The sequence below is a fragment of the Mobula birostris genome, chromosome 19 (assembly GCF_030028105.1).
Source record: "Mobula birostris isolate sMobBir1 chromosome 19, sMobBir1.hap1, whole genome shotgun sequence".
NCBI lineage: Eukaryota > Metazoa > Chordata > Chondrichthyes > Myliobatiformes > Myliobatidae > Mobula > Mobula birostris.
Genome location: NC_092388.1, coordinates 5,808,765 through 5,825,305, shown reverse-complemented (window position 1 = coordinate 5,825,305; position 16,541 = coordinate 5,808,765). Strand labels below are relative to the sequence as shown.

Here is a 16,541-nt window from a genome sequence, read left to right as displayed (position 1 = left end):
GAACCAGTGTTTTTCTGACAACCTGTATAAAGATCTCAATGCAATCTTGCTTTTCTTCCACAGATATAATAGTTTCAGCGTTTCAGACTTTTCAATTCGAGTTTTATTCTCTGCAGTCTAATCATGACCTCTTTAAAAATCTTAACGATACAGCACGGTTACAGGTCCTTCTGGCCCAAGGAGCCCCCACTGCCCAATTACACCCGTGTGCCCAATTACCCTACTAATCTGTATGTCTTTGGAATGTGGGAGGAAACCGGAGCGTTTGGAGGAAACCCACGTCATCACGGGGACTATGTACAGACTCTACAATGCTTTTTTAAGAGATTAAAGATCAACTTCACTTGTCAGAGAACATCGAAACATACAGCGAAATGAGTCATTTGCATCAAATCAAAACAGCGAGGCTTGTGCTGGGCAGACCACAATGTCACCACATAGCATGCCCACAACTCGCTAACCCCAACCCAAACGTCTTTGGAACGTGGGAGGAAACCAGAGCACCCAGAGGAAACCCACACGGTCACGGAGAGAATGAACAATTGCTTACAGACAGCGGCAGAAACTGAACCTGAGTAGCTGGTTCTGGAATAGTATTATGCTAATCTCTCAGCTACTGTGATGCCCCATTTTGTGCACAGAAATACAGGTGGTGTTCCACCTGCAATGTTCTGAAAGCTGCAGCAAGAGAAGATGTTAAAATGGTGTATCAACAGAACAGAGTGTGGAAACTGCACTGTCTCAAAGTCAAGGTCAAAGAAAAATTATTATCAAGGTACATGTACGTTACCGTGTACTACCCTGAGATACTTTTTCTTTCACGCACGTACATTTATTATTAAGGCTGGGGGCATAATCTTAAGATTATTGGAGAAAAGTATAGAGGGAGACATCAGCGTAGTTTTTTTTACACAGAGTGGTGGGTGCTTGGACTGCACTGCCAGGGGTGTGGTAGAGGCAGATACATTAGGGACATTTAAGAAACTTTTAGATAGGCACATGGGTGGTGGATATAAGAAGGGCAATGAGGGAGGGAGGGGTTAGATTGATCTCAGAGGTGGTTTAAAAGTCATCACAGGGCCGGCTGGTGGCGCAACGACATTGGCGCCGGACTCTGGTACGGAGGTTCCCAGATTTGAAACCAGTCGGGTCCGCTCCCGAGAACGCTTTCCGTCCGTGCCGGGTTGAGTGTCGAGATCACAACTCGACCTCGTAAAATAAAAAGGGAAAAATACAGCGAAATGTCTGTGTGAGGAGTGGCGTGCCACACAGTCTGTCTCTCTCTCGCTCCGCGCCTTGTAAAAAGCCATGAAAAAGACATCATCACGGACGCATGCGCGGACACGCAGACGCACACGCACAGATGCGCATTCACGCAGGCACACACAAAAAAAAAATTAAAAGTCATCACAACATCGTGGGCCGAAGGGCCTGTATTGTGCTACACTGTTCCACATTCTATGGCTCTGAGCAAATAGATTTAATTGATTGTTAACACCTGAAATATGTATTATGATTGGTATTTAGATATGCAACACAGTTTCTATTGGATGAACACCTGTAATGAACTAATCGAATTCTCTGTAAAGCTAGGATTTCTGTGTTCAGATTTCAGAAGAGTTAGGTGACGGGGCCATGCTGTTTTCCTTGTGCACAAGTAAATAACGGAACGAGTGCGAGTTGTCAGTTCACTAAATGTGCCGGCAACACTGCAATGGGAAGATCATCAGACAAGACTACAGTGCTGTGCAGAAGTCTCAAGCACATTTATACAGCGAGGATGTCTAAGACTTTTGCACGGTACTGTATTGTGAACATTGGGCAGAGAACGAGTTTGCAAATCTGGCTGGAGCAAAGGAAGTTGAGAATGGTGAGGGTCACGTGCCACGGGAGGGGTGAGGGTCAGGTGGTAGAGAAATGCCAGGGTCAGGGGGTGGCACGGGTGCAGACGCACCCAGCCCTGAGACACCAGGCAAGGTCACCTGATTCCAAACAATTGGTTTATTGATCATTACAGAATGTCCCTCTGGTACTTCCCACTCCCTCCGCTCATCCTTCCCCTTTTCCCAACCATGATTCCCCTCTCCCTGCCCCCTTCCCACTCTCAGTCCACAATAGGGACCCGGATCAGAATCAGGTTTATCATATGTTATGAAATTAGTTTTTTTTTGCAGCAGTATAGTGCAATACATAAAATTATTGCAGTACTGTGCAGAAGTCTAGACACCTTAGGCAGGAGGAGAAGATGGCAACACGACGCAGCTCGCAGCGGCCACTCCGGTGGTGATGTCTGTTATTTGTCAAGTAGGGTGCCATGCACAGTCCTGATTTGATGGAGACGGACGTGAGAACATGGAGAAACATCTGGAGAAACTTCTGAAATGCCTGCTTCACTGCTGCTGCTACTGTGTGGTCCGGAATCTCCAGAGGAGAAGGCCCCGAGTCCTCGGCTTTGCTTGTTGCTCAGCGGCCGGGGCGGGGTTGAAACGCTCGGCAGAGGATGGTGCCGGGTGCTCGGTGAGGCTGTGTCAGAGGAGCTGGTCGGAGGCTCGAAGTTTTCGGACGGACTCAGAGTCCGCTGCAGTCGGGTGCTTCCAATGGTGCTGCATCGGCAAGTTTGTGGCGCTTGGAGGTTCATGGCGGGGAGAGTTCCTCCCTTCTGCCACCTGCGTGAGATGATGAGGCTATCGGGACTTCAGACTTTTTTTTTACTGTGCCTATGGTCTGCTCTTTATCAAATTATGGTATTGCTTTGCACTGTTGTAACTGTATGTTATAATTATGTGGTTTTGTCAGTTTTAGTCTTGGTTTGTCCTGTGTTTTCTTGTGATATCATTCTGGAGGAATGTTGTATCATTTTTTAATGCATGCATTTCTAAATGACAATAAACGAGGACTGAGTGTCCTCATAATCTAATCTATATAAGACACAGGAAGGCTTCTTTTGTCTTTTAGAGAGCTTCCATAGGAAGCATGTTCAATCTTTCTCTCTTGAAGTAACTCAGTCTATTGGAAGATCTCAGAGGGGTCGTGGAGGAAAAGAATTGGTGACGTTTCAAATCATAACCCTACATCAGAGGTGAGATGGCCAGTGTAGAGAGGGGAAGGCCCTGTACTGTTCTATCTTCTGTATTCAGAGATAATCCTGTTGAATTATTCCTGGTAATTGTATACGAGTGAATAAGGAGACAAAATCTAATCCAGTTACATCAAAAAAACTAAATCCCCATTACCAAAATTGGTTTCAAAAAAGTAGCATCATTACTTCCAGGAATAAAACAGTATAAAAAACATAGAAACAATAAATTATAATAATTTTAAACACAACAAGTTCTGCAGATGCCGGAAATCTTGATCAGCCCACACAAAATGCTGGAGAAACTCAGCAGGTCAGGCTGCATCTATGGAGGGGCATAATCCCAAGCGATTCAGCAGATGTTGGAAATTCAGAGCAACTCACAGAGAGAATGTTAGGGGAACTCAAGTCCGATGTCATGTATGGAGAGGAACCAGCAGGAGTTAGGTGAGCAATGGAAAACTCCATAGATTTTGCCTGGCCTGCTGAGTTCCTCCAGCATTTTGTGTGTAGGTTAGACAGCATCTATGTAGAGGTATAAACAGCTGACATTTCAATAACTATAATAATTATTTTGCTTGGTACCTTTTGCACTTATGCTCCGGAGATCCGTGATTTTCATTAATATCTTTGGGAACATATGGGGTTTATTGGGTCTCCTTTTCCGGATGTAAATCTTTAAAGCTTCCAGAAGCGGTTCCTGCAGTTTGTCCACTTTTCCCGCGTTTTCCAGATCTTGCCGATCTATAAAGAGATTGATATCAGCAGAACACATCAGGCAATCTGCAGACCAAAGGTAAAATCACATTGACTGAATTTACAATTTCATTCTTCAGCTCATTACATCTGGCTGTGAATGGAAGGAGTGACTGGGCAACTGGTACGTGTCTGCTCGTGTCAATTCAGTGCCGACTTGTAGCCAGCAGAAAGAGGAATGTTTATGAAGATTTGAGGAAATTCTTTTGGATGTTCATCTCCATAAAGCCATAAGACATAAGGGCAGAATCAGGCTATTCAGCCCATCGAGTCTGCTCTGACATTTGATCAGGGATTATTTATTTTCCCTCTCAACCCCATTCTCCTGCCTTCTCCCTGTAATATTTGACTCTCTTACTAAACCAGAATCGATCAACCTCTTCTTTAATATACCCAATGCCTTTGCCTCCACAGCCATCTGTGGCAATGAGTTCCACAGATTCACCACCCTCTAGCTAAAGAAATTCCTCCTCATCTCTGTTCTAAAAGGATACCCCAGGAAACACTCTCTCCATATCCACTCTATCTAGGCCTTTCAATTTTTGGTACATTTCAGCGAGATTCTTTCCCTCCCCCCCAACCATTTCCCTTAAACTCTGGCGAACACAGGCCTAGGGTCATCAAACACTACTCATATGTTACTTTTAATTCCTGGAATCATCCTCCTGAACCTCCTGTGGACCCTCTCCAATGCCAGCACCTCCATTCTTTGATCATGGGCCCAAAACTGCTCACAAGACTCCAAGTGACGCTTGACCAATGCCTTATAGAGCTTCAGCATCACACTGTTCTAGTCCTCTTGACATGAATGCCTACATTGCATTTGCTTTCCTTACTATCGACTCAACCCTCATTTCCAGTGCCAACACCGTATGCCCACAACTCAATAGCCCTAACCTGTACGTCTTCAAAATGAGGTCATGAGGAAGGGGGAAGAAGAAGAATGACAATGTCCGGGTGAGTGGGGCCTTTGATTTGTTTGCTGCTTTCCCGGGGAAGCGAGAAGCATGCGGGAACAAGGTGGCAACCTGTTTTGGTCTCTGGGAGAGGAGGAACGAAGGAGGACAGGAAGATGTGGAGATGTCAACCATCAGTGTGTTAATGACACGGTGGACGCAAGGGACCAAATGGCTTGGTCCTGCTCCTCGTCCTTGGGTTTAAGTGACCAGATTATCATTTTCACTCATGGAATAAATCATAGAGTCATAGGAAACTACAGCAAAGAAACAGGCCCTTTGGCCCATCTAGTCTGTGCCAAACTATTAATCTGCCTAGTCCCATCAAGCTGCACATATCCCTCCATACCTTTTCTACCTATGTACTTACTCAAACTTCTTTTAAGTGTTGAAATCATATCTGCAAGCACAAAATGTATGTCAGAATACCAGTAATGTCGTACGAGTTCCAATTATAAAGGTCCCAGTTCCAAACGGTGATGTTTTACATCTCTGTGATCGGATTGTTTTAGTATCTCACTCCAGTGAGAGCTCCTCCAACGGGGGAGTGTCTCTCAGTCTCTTGTGTAAATCTGGACTGTAATGCACTCAGCACTTGCGCTGAGGCTCAATCCCAGACCCTTCTGCAACAGAGGAAAAGGTGCTCCCATTCCACCAACACCAACTCCAGGAGGGTCGTACAGGATGTTCGTTATCATTCACCTTTAGGCCAAGGAGGGGCGGCTGTCCAGTGTTGCTGTTAGCTTCCAGTTACTGGGAGCTTCAGTAGACTGATGCCTGCTCCCTGGTGTTGCAGCGGCAGACCAACGAAAGAACAAGAAAGTTGACTGCGACTTTTAAGATCTTCATGGAAGAAACACTTTCGGTTGGAAAATTCCTCATGCACCTAAATTTAGGTTTAACAGAGCAACTCCCTCATGAAAGCTTGGAATGACAGCTGTAACATGCGTGCCTAGCTCCCACCTACATTACCACCAACAAGAAAGCCTTCGTTTCCACTTAGGATTTTAATTCTAACTATTAAAGAATATTTACACCAGCAGGTTCAGGAACAGTTATAACCCCCCAACCATCAGGGAGGATGTGTAGGGCCCTTAGGATTCACAGCACCAGGTTCAGGAACAGTTATAACTCCTCAACCATCAGGCTCTTGAAGCAGAGGGGACAACTTCACTCATCCCATCACTGAAATGTCCCCACAGCCTATGGACTCACTTTCAAGGATTCTTCATTTTATGTTCTCGATATTTATTGCTTATTTTTTTTGTACTTGCACAGCTGTTGTCTTTTGCACATTGGTTGTTTGTCTGTCTTGTGTGTGGTTTTTCATTGATTCTGTTTTTTTTGTACTTACTGTGTACGTCCACATGAAAATGAAACTCAGGTTGTACATAGTGACATAGATGTACTTTGATAATACATGAACTTTGAACTTTGAACCCCGGTCCCCTGGCTGACAGAGGTGAGCTGTATGATTGGCATTTCAATTAGCAAACCTATCATTCATGCCAGTTTGGCTGTCTTGCTCCTGGCCCTTCAAGCTCAAAGCCACAAAAGCTGGAATGCGGAAGTCAAAAGGCACTAAACAGAGAGGGTGAAGAAAGTGCAGCACAGCAGTAGAGCATTAGCGCAATGCTATTACGGCTCACAGCGTTCCGGAGCTTGGAGCTCGGAGCTCAGTCCAGGTGCTGTCTGTAAGGAATTTCTATGTTCCTCCCCGTGACTGCTTGGGTCCGGTTTGCACGCACAGTCCAAGAGATGTATCGGTCGGTAGGTTAACTGGTCACTGCAAATTGTCCTGTGACTAGGCTCGGGTTAACTAGGTGGGTTGCTGGCCGGTGTGGCTCGTAGGACTGGACGGGCTTGTTTCATGTCATAGCTCTAAATGAAAATTGAGACCATAAGACCAAAACACATAGGAGAAGAATTAGGCCCATCAATTTTACTCCACCATTCCATCATGGCGGATGAATTTTCCCTCTCAACCCCATTCTCCTGCCTTCTCCCCATAACTTCTGATGCCCTGACTAATCAAGAACTTATCAACCACTTTATTTGTTACCTGGTCTCCATTAGCCATCTGTGGCAATCAATTCCATTGATTTGCTATCCTCTGCCTAAAGAAATTCCTTCTGATCTGTGCTGTAAAGGGACGTACTTCATTTCAAAGGCTGTGCCCTCCGGTCCTAGACACAGCCACTAAGGTGCGGCCTCATTATTGCAGGGGAGACGGCCGTAGGCAGACATGTTGGAATGGGAATGGGAGTCACAGTGAACTGATGGTGTGAGATTGACACATCTCCCGATACAGTGACTACAGTTTAAAGTACATGGGCAGTTATGAAGAACTTTGGGATGTCCTGAAGAGGCACAGAATAAAGTAAGTTTCTCCAGGACGATTTCAGTACTTCGGATCAAATTTGTTGGCCAGAAGATGGCAGCAAATACTTGTGACAGTAAACATCTCTGTAGTTGGTGAAACCATTGCCACTTTAGAGTTAACTAAACACCATTAGATCTGCTATGTCTGTGCTGTATTTCTAAATAAAGTTCTATATTTTGATTTAGACCACAAGACCCTGGGACGTGGGAGAGGAATTTGGCAATTCAGCCCAGCGAGTCTGCTTCGCCATTCCATCACGGATTCATTTCAAAAGGAGGAAAAACCGGTGCTTTTCCTTTGCAGCTGGAAATGTTGTGTCCCCCCATGTTTGCCCAATTCCACTGAAAGTTTTGCATACTCTGTTTGAGCCAGGAATACTCAAAAGCCTCGGTAATCTAACACACAATGAGTATTCCATCCAGATTATCCCTTGAGCGGAAGATCAGTCACTCCGGGAAACGGGGTCACTCTGTTAGAAGGGCTTCACCAAGTCGTGATTTGTCTCTGACACAGGTGATAAAAATGTGGTTTTCTTATGACGGGCAGCACCTGGGATTTCAAGTTCGAAGTTCAAATTAAATTTATTATCAAAGTATATATAAACCCAGTGCCCACTTTAATATGTACCATCAGTACCTAATAAAGTGGCTACTGAGTGTATGCCATCATACACCACCCTGAGGTTCATTCTCTTGTGGGCATTCACCGGAAGTCAATGAATCAATGAAAAACTACACACAAAGGCTGACAATCAATCAATCAATCTGCAAAAGCAAACAAACTGCAAATACAAAACATCAAATGATAATAATAAACAGTAAATAAATAATAATGAGAATCCTCAGAAGTGAGTCTACAAGTTATGGGAACAGTTCGGATTTAAGGTTTAGGAGCTGGATGCTTGCAGGGTAATAACTGTTCCTGAGCCTGGTAATGTGGGATATCAGGCTCCTGTACCTCCTTCCCAATGGCAGCAGTGAGGAGACAGCAGGGCCTGGATGGTGGGGTCCTTTTTGGTGGATGCTGCCTTCCTTGTAGATGTTCCCAGTGGTGGGAGTGCTTTGCCTGTGATGGACTGGGTTGCGTTCACTACATTTTGAAGGTCCTCCCATTCCTGGACATTGGTGTTTTCCAAATCAGACTGTGATGCAACCAGTCAATATACTGTACTCTCCACTACACATCTATAAAGTTACCTGCTGAAGGAAGGATGCCACAGCTCCACACTGAGGTACATCCAGGGGGAAGGCAGAAGCTGGAAATTTCCCTCCATTTGTTTTTTATTCTTACAATGGAACCGTAAGACATGGGAACAGAATTAGAGTCTGCTGCACCTTTTGATCACGGCTGATTTATTCTCCCCCTCGACCCCGCTCTCTCTCCATTCCCGCCTCTCTTTTACTCTTTATGAAGATGGTTAACAGGTCACTGTAAATATTGCCGTGATGAGGTTGGAGTTAATCAGGGTTCTGGGGATTGCTGGGGCAGTGCAGCTCAAAGGGCCAGAATGGTCTACTCTGTGCGATATCACTAAATCAACAAAATATCTCTGAACAAATCTTCATCCCTGCCTTGGGATATTTGGGAATAACAGAATTCCACAGAAACGGCAGTGTGAGAAGGCCAGTTAACTAATTACATTCACAAACATTAAGTGAAGCTAATATTAAGAAAGGAATTTTGATGTCCTTACACTGATCATATAAAAGTTACTTTGACCATATATAAGTTATTTTATTCATTATGCTAGTAACACAATAGTTGCCTTCCTGTTAATATTTGCCATCCCTGTAAAACCCACGCTTGATTGTAGAGTAGGAATACCTCAAGCTCTGAAACCCAATGCATGAGTTAGTGGTCACAATGCACAGAGTGCGATAAAGTCCTAAAGTCATAGAGATAGTCAGAACGGGCCCTTCAGCCCCATTCCTCTATACTAACCAGTTGTCTACTTGAGATAGTCCCATTTCCCTGTATTTGACCAATATCCCTCGCACTTCAGAATCAGGCTCAATATCATTGGCTTAGGCTGTGAAATTTGTTGTTTTGTGGCACCAGTACATTGCAATACATAATAATCAAAAATGGTAAATTACAATAAATAAATATTTTTAAAATTCAATTAAATAAGTAGTGCAAAAAATAGAGAAAAAAGTAAATGAAAATAGTGAGGTAATGTTCATGGGTTCAATGTCCGCTCAGAAATCCGGTGATGTGGAAGAAGCTGTTTCTAAAATATTGAATGTGTGTCTTCAGTTCCTGTTCCTCCTCTCTGATGGTAGCGACAAGATGATGTCCTGGGTGATGGGGATTGTTAATGTCGCCTTTTTGAGGCATTGCTCTTTGAAGATGTCCTTATCCATGCTCCAGTCCAAATCTTTAAACATTGTATTGATGCCACTCTCTACCACTACCTCAGGCAGCTCGTTCCACATACCCACCACCCTCTGTGTGAAAAAGTTGCCTGCTCAAATCCCTTTTAAAATTCTTCCCTCTCTTAAACTTCGAGTTTTTAAATACCTTATTCCTGGGAAAAGACATCTTATCTATGCCCCTCATAATTTTACGTACATCTATGACACCATCTCTCAGCCTCCTATGATCGAAGGGAAAATGTCCTAGTCTCTCCGTATAACTCAAACTCTCCAGTCCCAGTAACACCCCCATGAATCTTTCCTGCACCCTCTCTAGCTGAATTAAAGATAAAAGTTAGCTTTATTTGTCACATGTACATTGAAACATACAGTGAAATGGTCGTTTGCTTCTGAGGATGTGCTCGCAAGTGTCACCATGCTTCTAGTGCCAAGATAGCAAGCCCACAACTCACTAACCCTAACCAGTACATCTTTGGAATGTGGGAGGAAACCAGAGCACCCAGAGGAAACCCAGGTGGTCATGGGGAGAATGTACAGACTCCTTAAAGGCAACGGTGGGAACTAAACTCGCGTCACTGGCGCAGTGAAGCGACACGCTAGGAAAATGCGGCGTATTCCCATGAAACCGACAGACCTACCCCCACAAATCAGGCAGATGGCACTGAGAAGGCCGGTTTCGGTGTCATCCATTTCGAGTGGCAGGAGTTGGCTGGCAAACGTGAAGACGAGGTCGGTGAGGGGCCCGAAACCTGCATTGTGCATCTGAGTCCTGTTCAGTGTAAGGCCGTCAGAGAACGTCATCGTGTCCTGCTCTGGTGTGTATCGGGTGCAGATCCGCAGAATCTATCACGTGAAATTTAAAAAAGAGTAAGTTTAACATTATTTTCCAAATGAAACACCATTCAACGTTCAAACAAATTTATTATCTAAGTACAGAAATGTCACCATTTGCTACCTTGAGAATCTTTTTTTTTGTAGACATTTTCAGGAAAATAAAGAAATGCAATCGTATTTCTGAAAAACTATACATAATCAAAGACTGACAAACAACCAGTGTGCAAAAGAAGACAAATGGTGCAAATTAATAAATATCCTGAGAACACGAGTTCTTGGAAGTGAGTCTGTAGGTTGTAGAATCAGAATTGTGGAAAGTGAAATGATTGCTGACGAGTTACAAACACTATGACAAACAACATGCTTTGAATTTCTTTCATTAATATTACTCAAATGTGAAAACAAAGGAGAGCAGGAGATTCTGCAGATGCTGGAAACCTGCAGCACACACACACACATACAAAATGCTGGAGGAACTCAGCAGGTCAGGCAGCATCTGTGGAAAGGAATAAACAGTCGATGTTTCGGGCCGAGACACTCCATCAGGACTGGAAAGGAACGGGTCAGAAGCCAGACTAGGAAGGTGGGGGAGGAAACCAGTACAAGCTGAAAGGTGATATGTGAGACCAGGTGAGGGGGGAGTGGCTGGATTCTGCAGCTAAGAAAAGGAAAATTAATTATTCTCTGCTTCTAAGGTGCCCATCTTCACTGTCACGTTATCAAAATGTCCTGAACACACAAGATTCTGGAGAATCTGGAAATCCAGAGAGTTTCCAAAGATTCAGCATGACATCTAAAACTTTGAGAAACTTCTATAGATGTGCATTGTCTGGCTGCTTCACAGCCTGGTGTAAAAACACCAATGCCCTTGAACAGAGAATCTGACAAAAAGTAGTGGATACAGCCCAGTCCATTATGGGCAAAGCCCTTCCTACCACTGAGGACATCTACATGAAATGCGGTCACAGGAAATCAGAGAACCCCACCACACCAGGTTAAGCTCTCTTTGGAAAGTGGGAAGAAACCAGAGCACCCAGAGGAAACCCAAGTGGTCCTGGGGATATCTTCACTCAATTTCACTCACCCCATCATGGAAATGTAGTCACAACTTACGGACTCTTCACGTCCTGTTCCCAATATTTATTGCTTATTTATTTATTATTATTATTTCTTTCTTTTTGTATTTGCTCAGGTTGTTGCTTTTTGCACAATGGTTGAATGCTCAAGTTGGTGGGTTTTTCAATGATTCTGTTGTGGTCACTATTCTATTGTGGATTTATCGAGAATGCCTGCAAGATAATGAATCTCAGGTTTGTTTGTGGTGACATATATGTACTTTGATAATAAAAATGCTTCGAAGTTTGAACGCATATAAAATACTGGAGGAACTCAGCAGATCAGGCAGCACCTATGGAGAGGAATAAACAGTTGACAATTGAGCCCATCAAGACTACTTCACCATCGGAGTTTTGCACAATTTATTTATTTATTTGAAGTTATAGCAAACCTTTCTGTTTTCACTGTGCCACTGCCACAAAGCAACAGATTTCATGACGTGATAATAACCCTGAACCTGTAATTGTCGGGTAATCCCACAGTCTGAAGGTCAGACGGAAGTCATTATATACGTATTTATTTAGAGATACGGCATGGTAACAGGCCCAATGAGATGACACTGTCCAGTGGTACGCACGTGACCAACTAACCCTTATGCTTTTGCAATGTATGATTTTGTCCTGCCGTCCGATCCCACAAAAGAGTCACAGATTGAGGGGACAGCTGGAAGCTTTTATCAAGGCAGAAATGGTTAATTCCAGGGAATATAATTTTAAGGTGATTGAAAGAAAGAATGGGGGGGATATCAGAGGTAGATATTTTTACAGAGTGGTGGGTGTGTAGAAAGCCTTGCCTGATACATTAGAGGCATTTAAGAAACTCTTAGATAGGCCCATGGATGGTAGAAAAATAGAGGCAATGTGGGAGGGGAAGGGTTAGATTGATCTTAGGGTTGTTAAAAGGTCAGCACAACCATTGTGGGCCGATACACACACACACACACACAGATATATATATACCTGAGACTTCTGTGCAGTATGTATGCAGTACTGTATGTAATTCAAGTGGAATGTGCTATTCGGCATCAGTTGCATTTCGTAATTGATGGTAAACTGCAACTTAATTCCAAAACACAAAAGGATTTTGTGCCACGCAATGTAATATACCCTGTTCCAGTATGTGACCATTATGTGGAAGCTATTTTCTTTTCCTAATGGAAGTCTACAGTAAATGCAACAGTTGCTGGCACATTGGTAATATATCTCAGAGGGGCATGTTGTAGTAGATACACAGATCTCGGACTATGCTCACTAAGGCTCCCTGCCCCCATTCTAATAACTTTCTCCGGGAGCACCATCGGGAGTCTCCCGTCTGGCTGCATCATTGTGTGGTGAGGAGTCAGACAGTCATAGAAAAGCACAGCACATTGCCAGGCCCTTTTGCCCATCTGGACTGTGCTGAACCATTTAAACTGCCTACTCCCATCAACATGCACCAGGACCATAGTCCACCCCACCCCCCCATACCCCCACCACCCATTTACCGATCCAAACTTCTCTTAAATGTTGAAATCAAGCTTGCATGGCAGCTCACTGCACATTCTGACCACTTTCTGAGTGAAGAAATTTCCTTTAATGGTTCCTTAAACTGTTCATCTTTCACCCTTAACCCATGACCTCTGGTTGTAGTCCCACCCAACCTCAGTGGAAAAAGCCTGCTTGCATTTACCCTGTCTATACCCCTCATAATTTTGCATACTTCGATCAAATCTCCTCTCAATCTTCCATATTCCAAGGAATAAAGTCCTAACCTATTCGATTTATCCTTATAACTCAGGTCTTCCAGACCCCGCAATATTCATGTAAATTTTCTCTGCACTCTTTCAACCTTGTTAGATCTTTCCTGTAGGTAGGTGACCAAAACTGTACACAATACTCCAAATTAGGTCTCACGAACATTGTATACAACTTCAACGTAACATCCCACCTCCAGTACTCAGTACTTTGACTGTGCCTAAAGCTTTCTTTACAACTCTATCTACTCGTGACACTACTTTCAACGAATTATGGACCTGTGTTCCCAGATCACTTTGCTCTACCACACTCCTCACTGCCCCACCCTCCACTGTGTAAGACAATAAACTTGAACTTGAGTTTTTTGGGAACCTGTGTGGTCTGCTGTGACAGAAAGCCACACTGAGCAAACTATTACCAGTGGCCAGTGCCATCATGTTTGCTGTTGTGTGCGGGGGCAGCAGGCTGAGGGCAGCAGACACCAACAGAATCAACAAACTCATTCATAAGGACAGTGATGTGGGGATGGAACTGGACTCTCTCACAGTGGTGTCTGAAAAGAGGATGCTGTCCAAGTTGCATGCCATCTTGGACAATGTCTCCCATCCACTACATAATGTACTGGGTGGGCACAGGAGTACATTCAGCCAGAGACTCATTCCACCAAGATCCAACACAGAGCGTCATAGGAAGTCATTCCTGCCTGTGGCCATCAAACTTTACAACTCCTCCCTTGGAGGGTCAGACACCCTGAGCCGATAGGCTGGTCCTGGACTTATTTCCTGGCATAATTTACATAGTACTATTTAACTATTTATGGTTTTATTACTATTTAATTATTTATGGTGCAACTGTAACGAAAGCCAATTTCCCCCGGGATCAATAATGTATGACTATGACTATTACAATCCAGGCTGTATAATACTTACATCATGGCCATTATTTACTGACATCTACACTCCTAAATAGTGAATTGATGTGGAGCTCATTAATATCAATAACATAAAAATGCTGTAAAAATATAGGCTGTACCAGTTACAAATGTCTTTTAGCTGTTGTCAACAATGAGGCAACAGCAAGGCTATTCATCTTCCAGGAGGAGGCAAAGGGGAAGCACTTCCATAGAAAAATTTGCCAAGAGCCATCTCCATGATCATCTACATCACATGACACGGTACACAATGATGACAGTGATTTGTTATCACCTCATTCCAAATAAAAACTGTGCTGGTAAGACTATGTGAGAGTGAAATTAATTCAGTCACTGTGGTCTGAGTCATGATGTTCCAATAAACATAAAACTGATACAATGAGTATGAAATTTCCTTTCCTTTGGCAGATTTACTGAGTATAACAGAAGAGTGTACAGACCTCTCACACTTGGTGAGAAGGAATCATTAGACCATACAGTAATCTCACTGGTCCTTCGTTGAAAATGTTGTTCCCACAGTCGAGATTCAATTAGATTCAGAATCAGGAGTTTATTTTTATGTCTAAGTATAAAGTCATGTGATAGCGTGACTGGGACATAATGATGAAAACCCTCATTGTGTGCACACTGCGCACTCACGTGTATCCTCACAAGCATCATCCCCATCTTCCGGATGGTAAATGGTGGTGAAATAAGACCTATCTTAAAATAGCATGACTTCTAATTGTCCATGTTGTATCATAATGAACAGTGGTTGAATCACGAACAAGAGAGAATCTGCAGATGCTGGAAACCAAAGCAACACACTCAAAACGCTGGAGGAACTCAAGAGACCAGGCAGCATTTATGGAAAAGAGTAAACAGTCGACGTTTCGGGCCGAGACCCTTCAACAGTTCGATGAAGAGGGTCTCAGCCCAAAACAATGACTTTTTGCTCTCTTCCAGAGATGCTGCTTGGCCTACTGAAAATATACAGTGGATTCTGGTTAACTGGGACACATTGGAACCAATACATATCGGTCCAATTAGCCGAAGTTCCATGGAAATAGTTAAAAGGGTGTAAAGAAAGACAGACCACTATTTAAATGAGTGACAAATTATATATTTAAATGAAATACAGAACAAATTAGAACACTACCAATACTACAGCACTATAAAATTCTTAATAGTTATTGACAGAGGAATTCATCCAGTGTACGCTGCTGTATTCTTTTGATTGACTGTAAATGAACAAAATCAATGCAAACACCTAGTGCAGATAGTGGACTGCTTTCATACAATTCTTTCAATGATTGCATCCTCCAAATCTTCATTTTCATTGTAACTTTCAAGATGAATGTCGATAGTTTCAAATTCTTCATTGATCCTAACTTGATGAAGTAGTGAAATCATTTCATTTTCACTCCTGGCTGCTTCTGACATCTCCAAGCCTGAATGCTTGAAACCACAGTGAGCAAAACCATTCTGGATTGTCTTACTGCTTATTTCTTGCCAACTATCAGTGACAAAAATCACTTCTTTTTGAACACAAACACACACAACTGATGCTACTTAAAACCTGCTTTAAGCACCGTGTAGTGTCTAACAGCCGCATGATGTGAATCTGACTGATGCGAGATAGACACCTGTCCCAACTAAACGGCATAGTGTCCCAAATAAACGAAGGGAATCCTGGCTATGTTCTCAATTAGTTTTGTTCTCTAAAAGTTGTCCCAAATAAGTGGCTGTCCTGATTAACTGATGGCCCAATTAGCCAGAATCCACTGGACTTCAATTTAATTTCCATTGAATTTTGTAATCTAGCAATATGCACTCAGCACTCCTGTACCTAATAAAGTGGCCACTGAATGTCTATTGCCGTGATATTGTTGTATGATAATTGAACAAAATGTACTCCATTCAAATCTCCATTGACTTCTGTAATGTAGTGATGTTGACTAATGGAGTGAAAACTCTCACCCCCGAGACAGTTTGAGACAGATGTGAAAGGTCCAAACAATCAGCTTTGCTGCCCCCTTCATTTCCCTTTCCAAATCTGTTTCAGATTACACGTATTGGATTGGTGTTAATTTAATCACCGGCTGATTCATGCCAGAGAGTGAATCTACTGAAAGTCTGTACTGGTGGTCTCCCAGTTTAACTTCACCCATAAGACCATAAGATATAGAAGCAGAAGTGGGTCATTTGGCCCATCAAGTCTGCTCCGCCATTCAATCATGGGCTGATTCAGTCATCTCCACTCCCCTGCCTTCTCCCTATACCTTTTGATGCCCTGGCTAATCGAGAACCTATCTATCTCTGCTTTAAATGCACCCAGTGACTTGGCCTCCACAGCCGCTCGTGGCAACAAATCCCACAGATTTACCACTCTCTGACTAAAG

General features: G+C 43.3%; 1 protein-coding gene across 4 annotated transcripts in view; it reads right to left on the bottom strand.

Annotated features, from left to right (window-relative positions):
* LOC140212405 (retinoic acid receptor beta) overlaps positions 1 to 16,541 on the bottom strand; it is a 273,300-nt gene that overhangs the window by 2,291 nt on the left and 254,468 nt on the right. For all 4 annotated transcript variants that reach the window (XM_072283157.1, XM_072283156.1, XM_072283158.1 and 1 more), the window contains 2 exons: positions 10,185 to 10,389; positions 3,662 to 3,820 (listed from right to left, as the gene is read on the bottom strand). In XM_072283157.1, the coding sequence (XP_072139258.1) occupies positions 3,662 to 3,820; positions 10,185 to 10,389 (364 nt within the window). The remainder of the gene's footprint in view (positions 1 to 3,661; positions 3,821 to 10,184; positions 10,390 to 16,541) is intronic.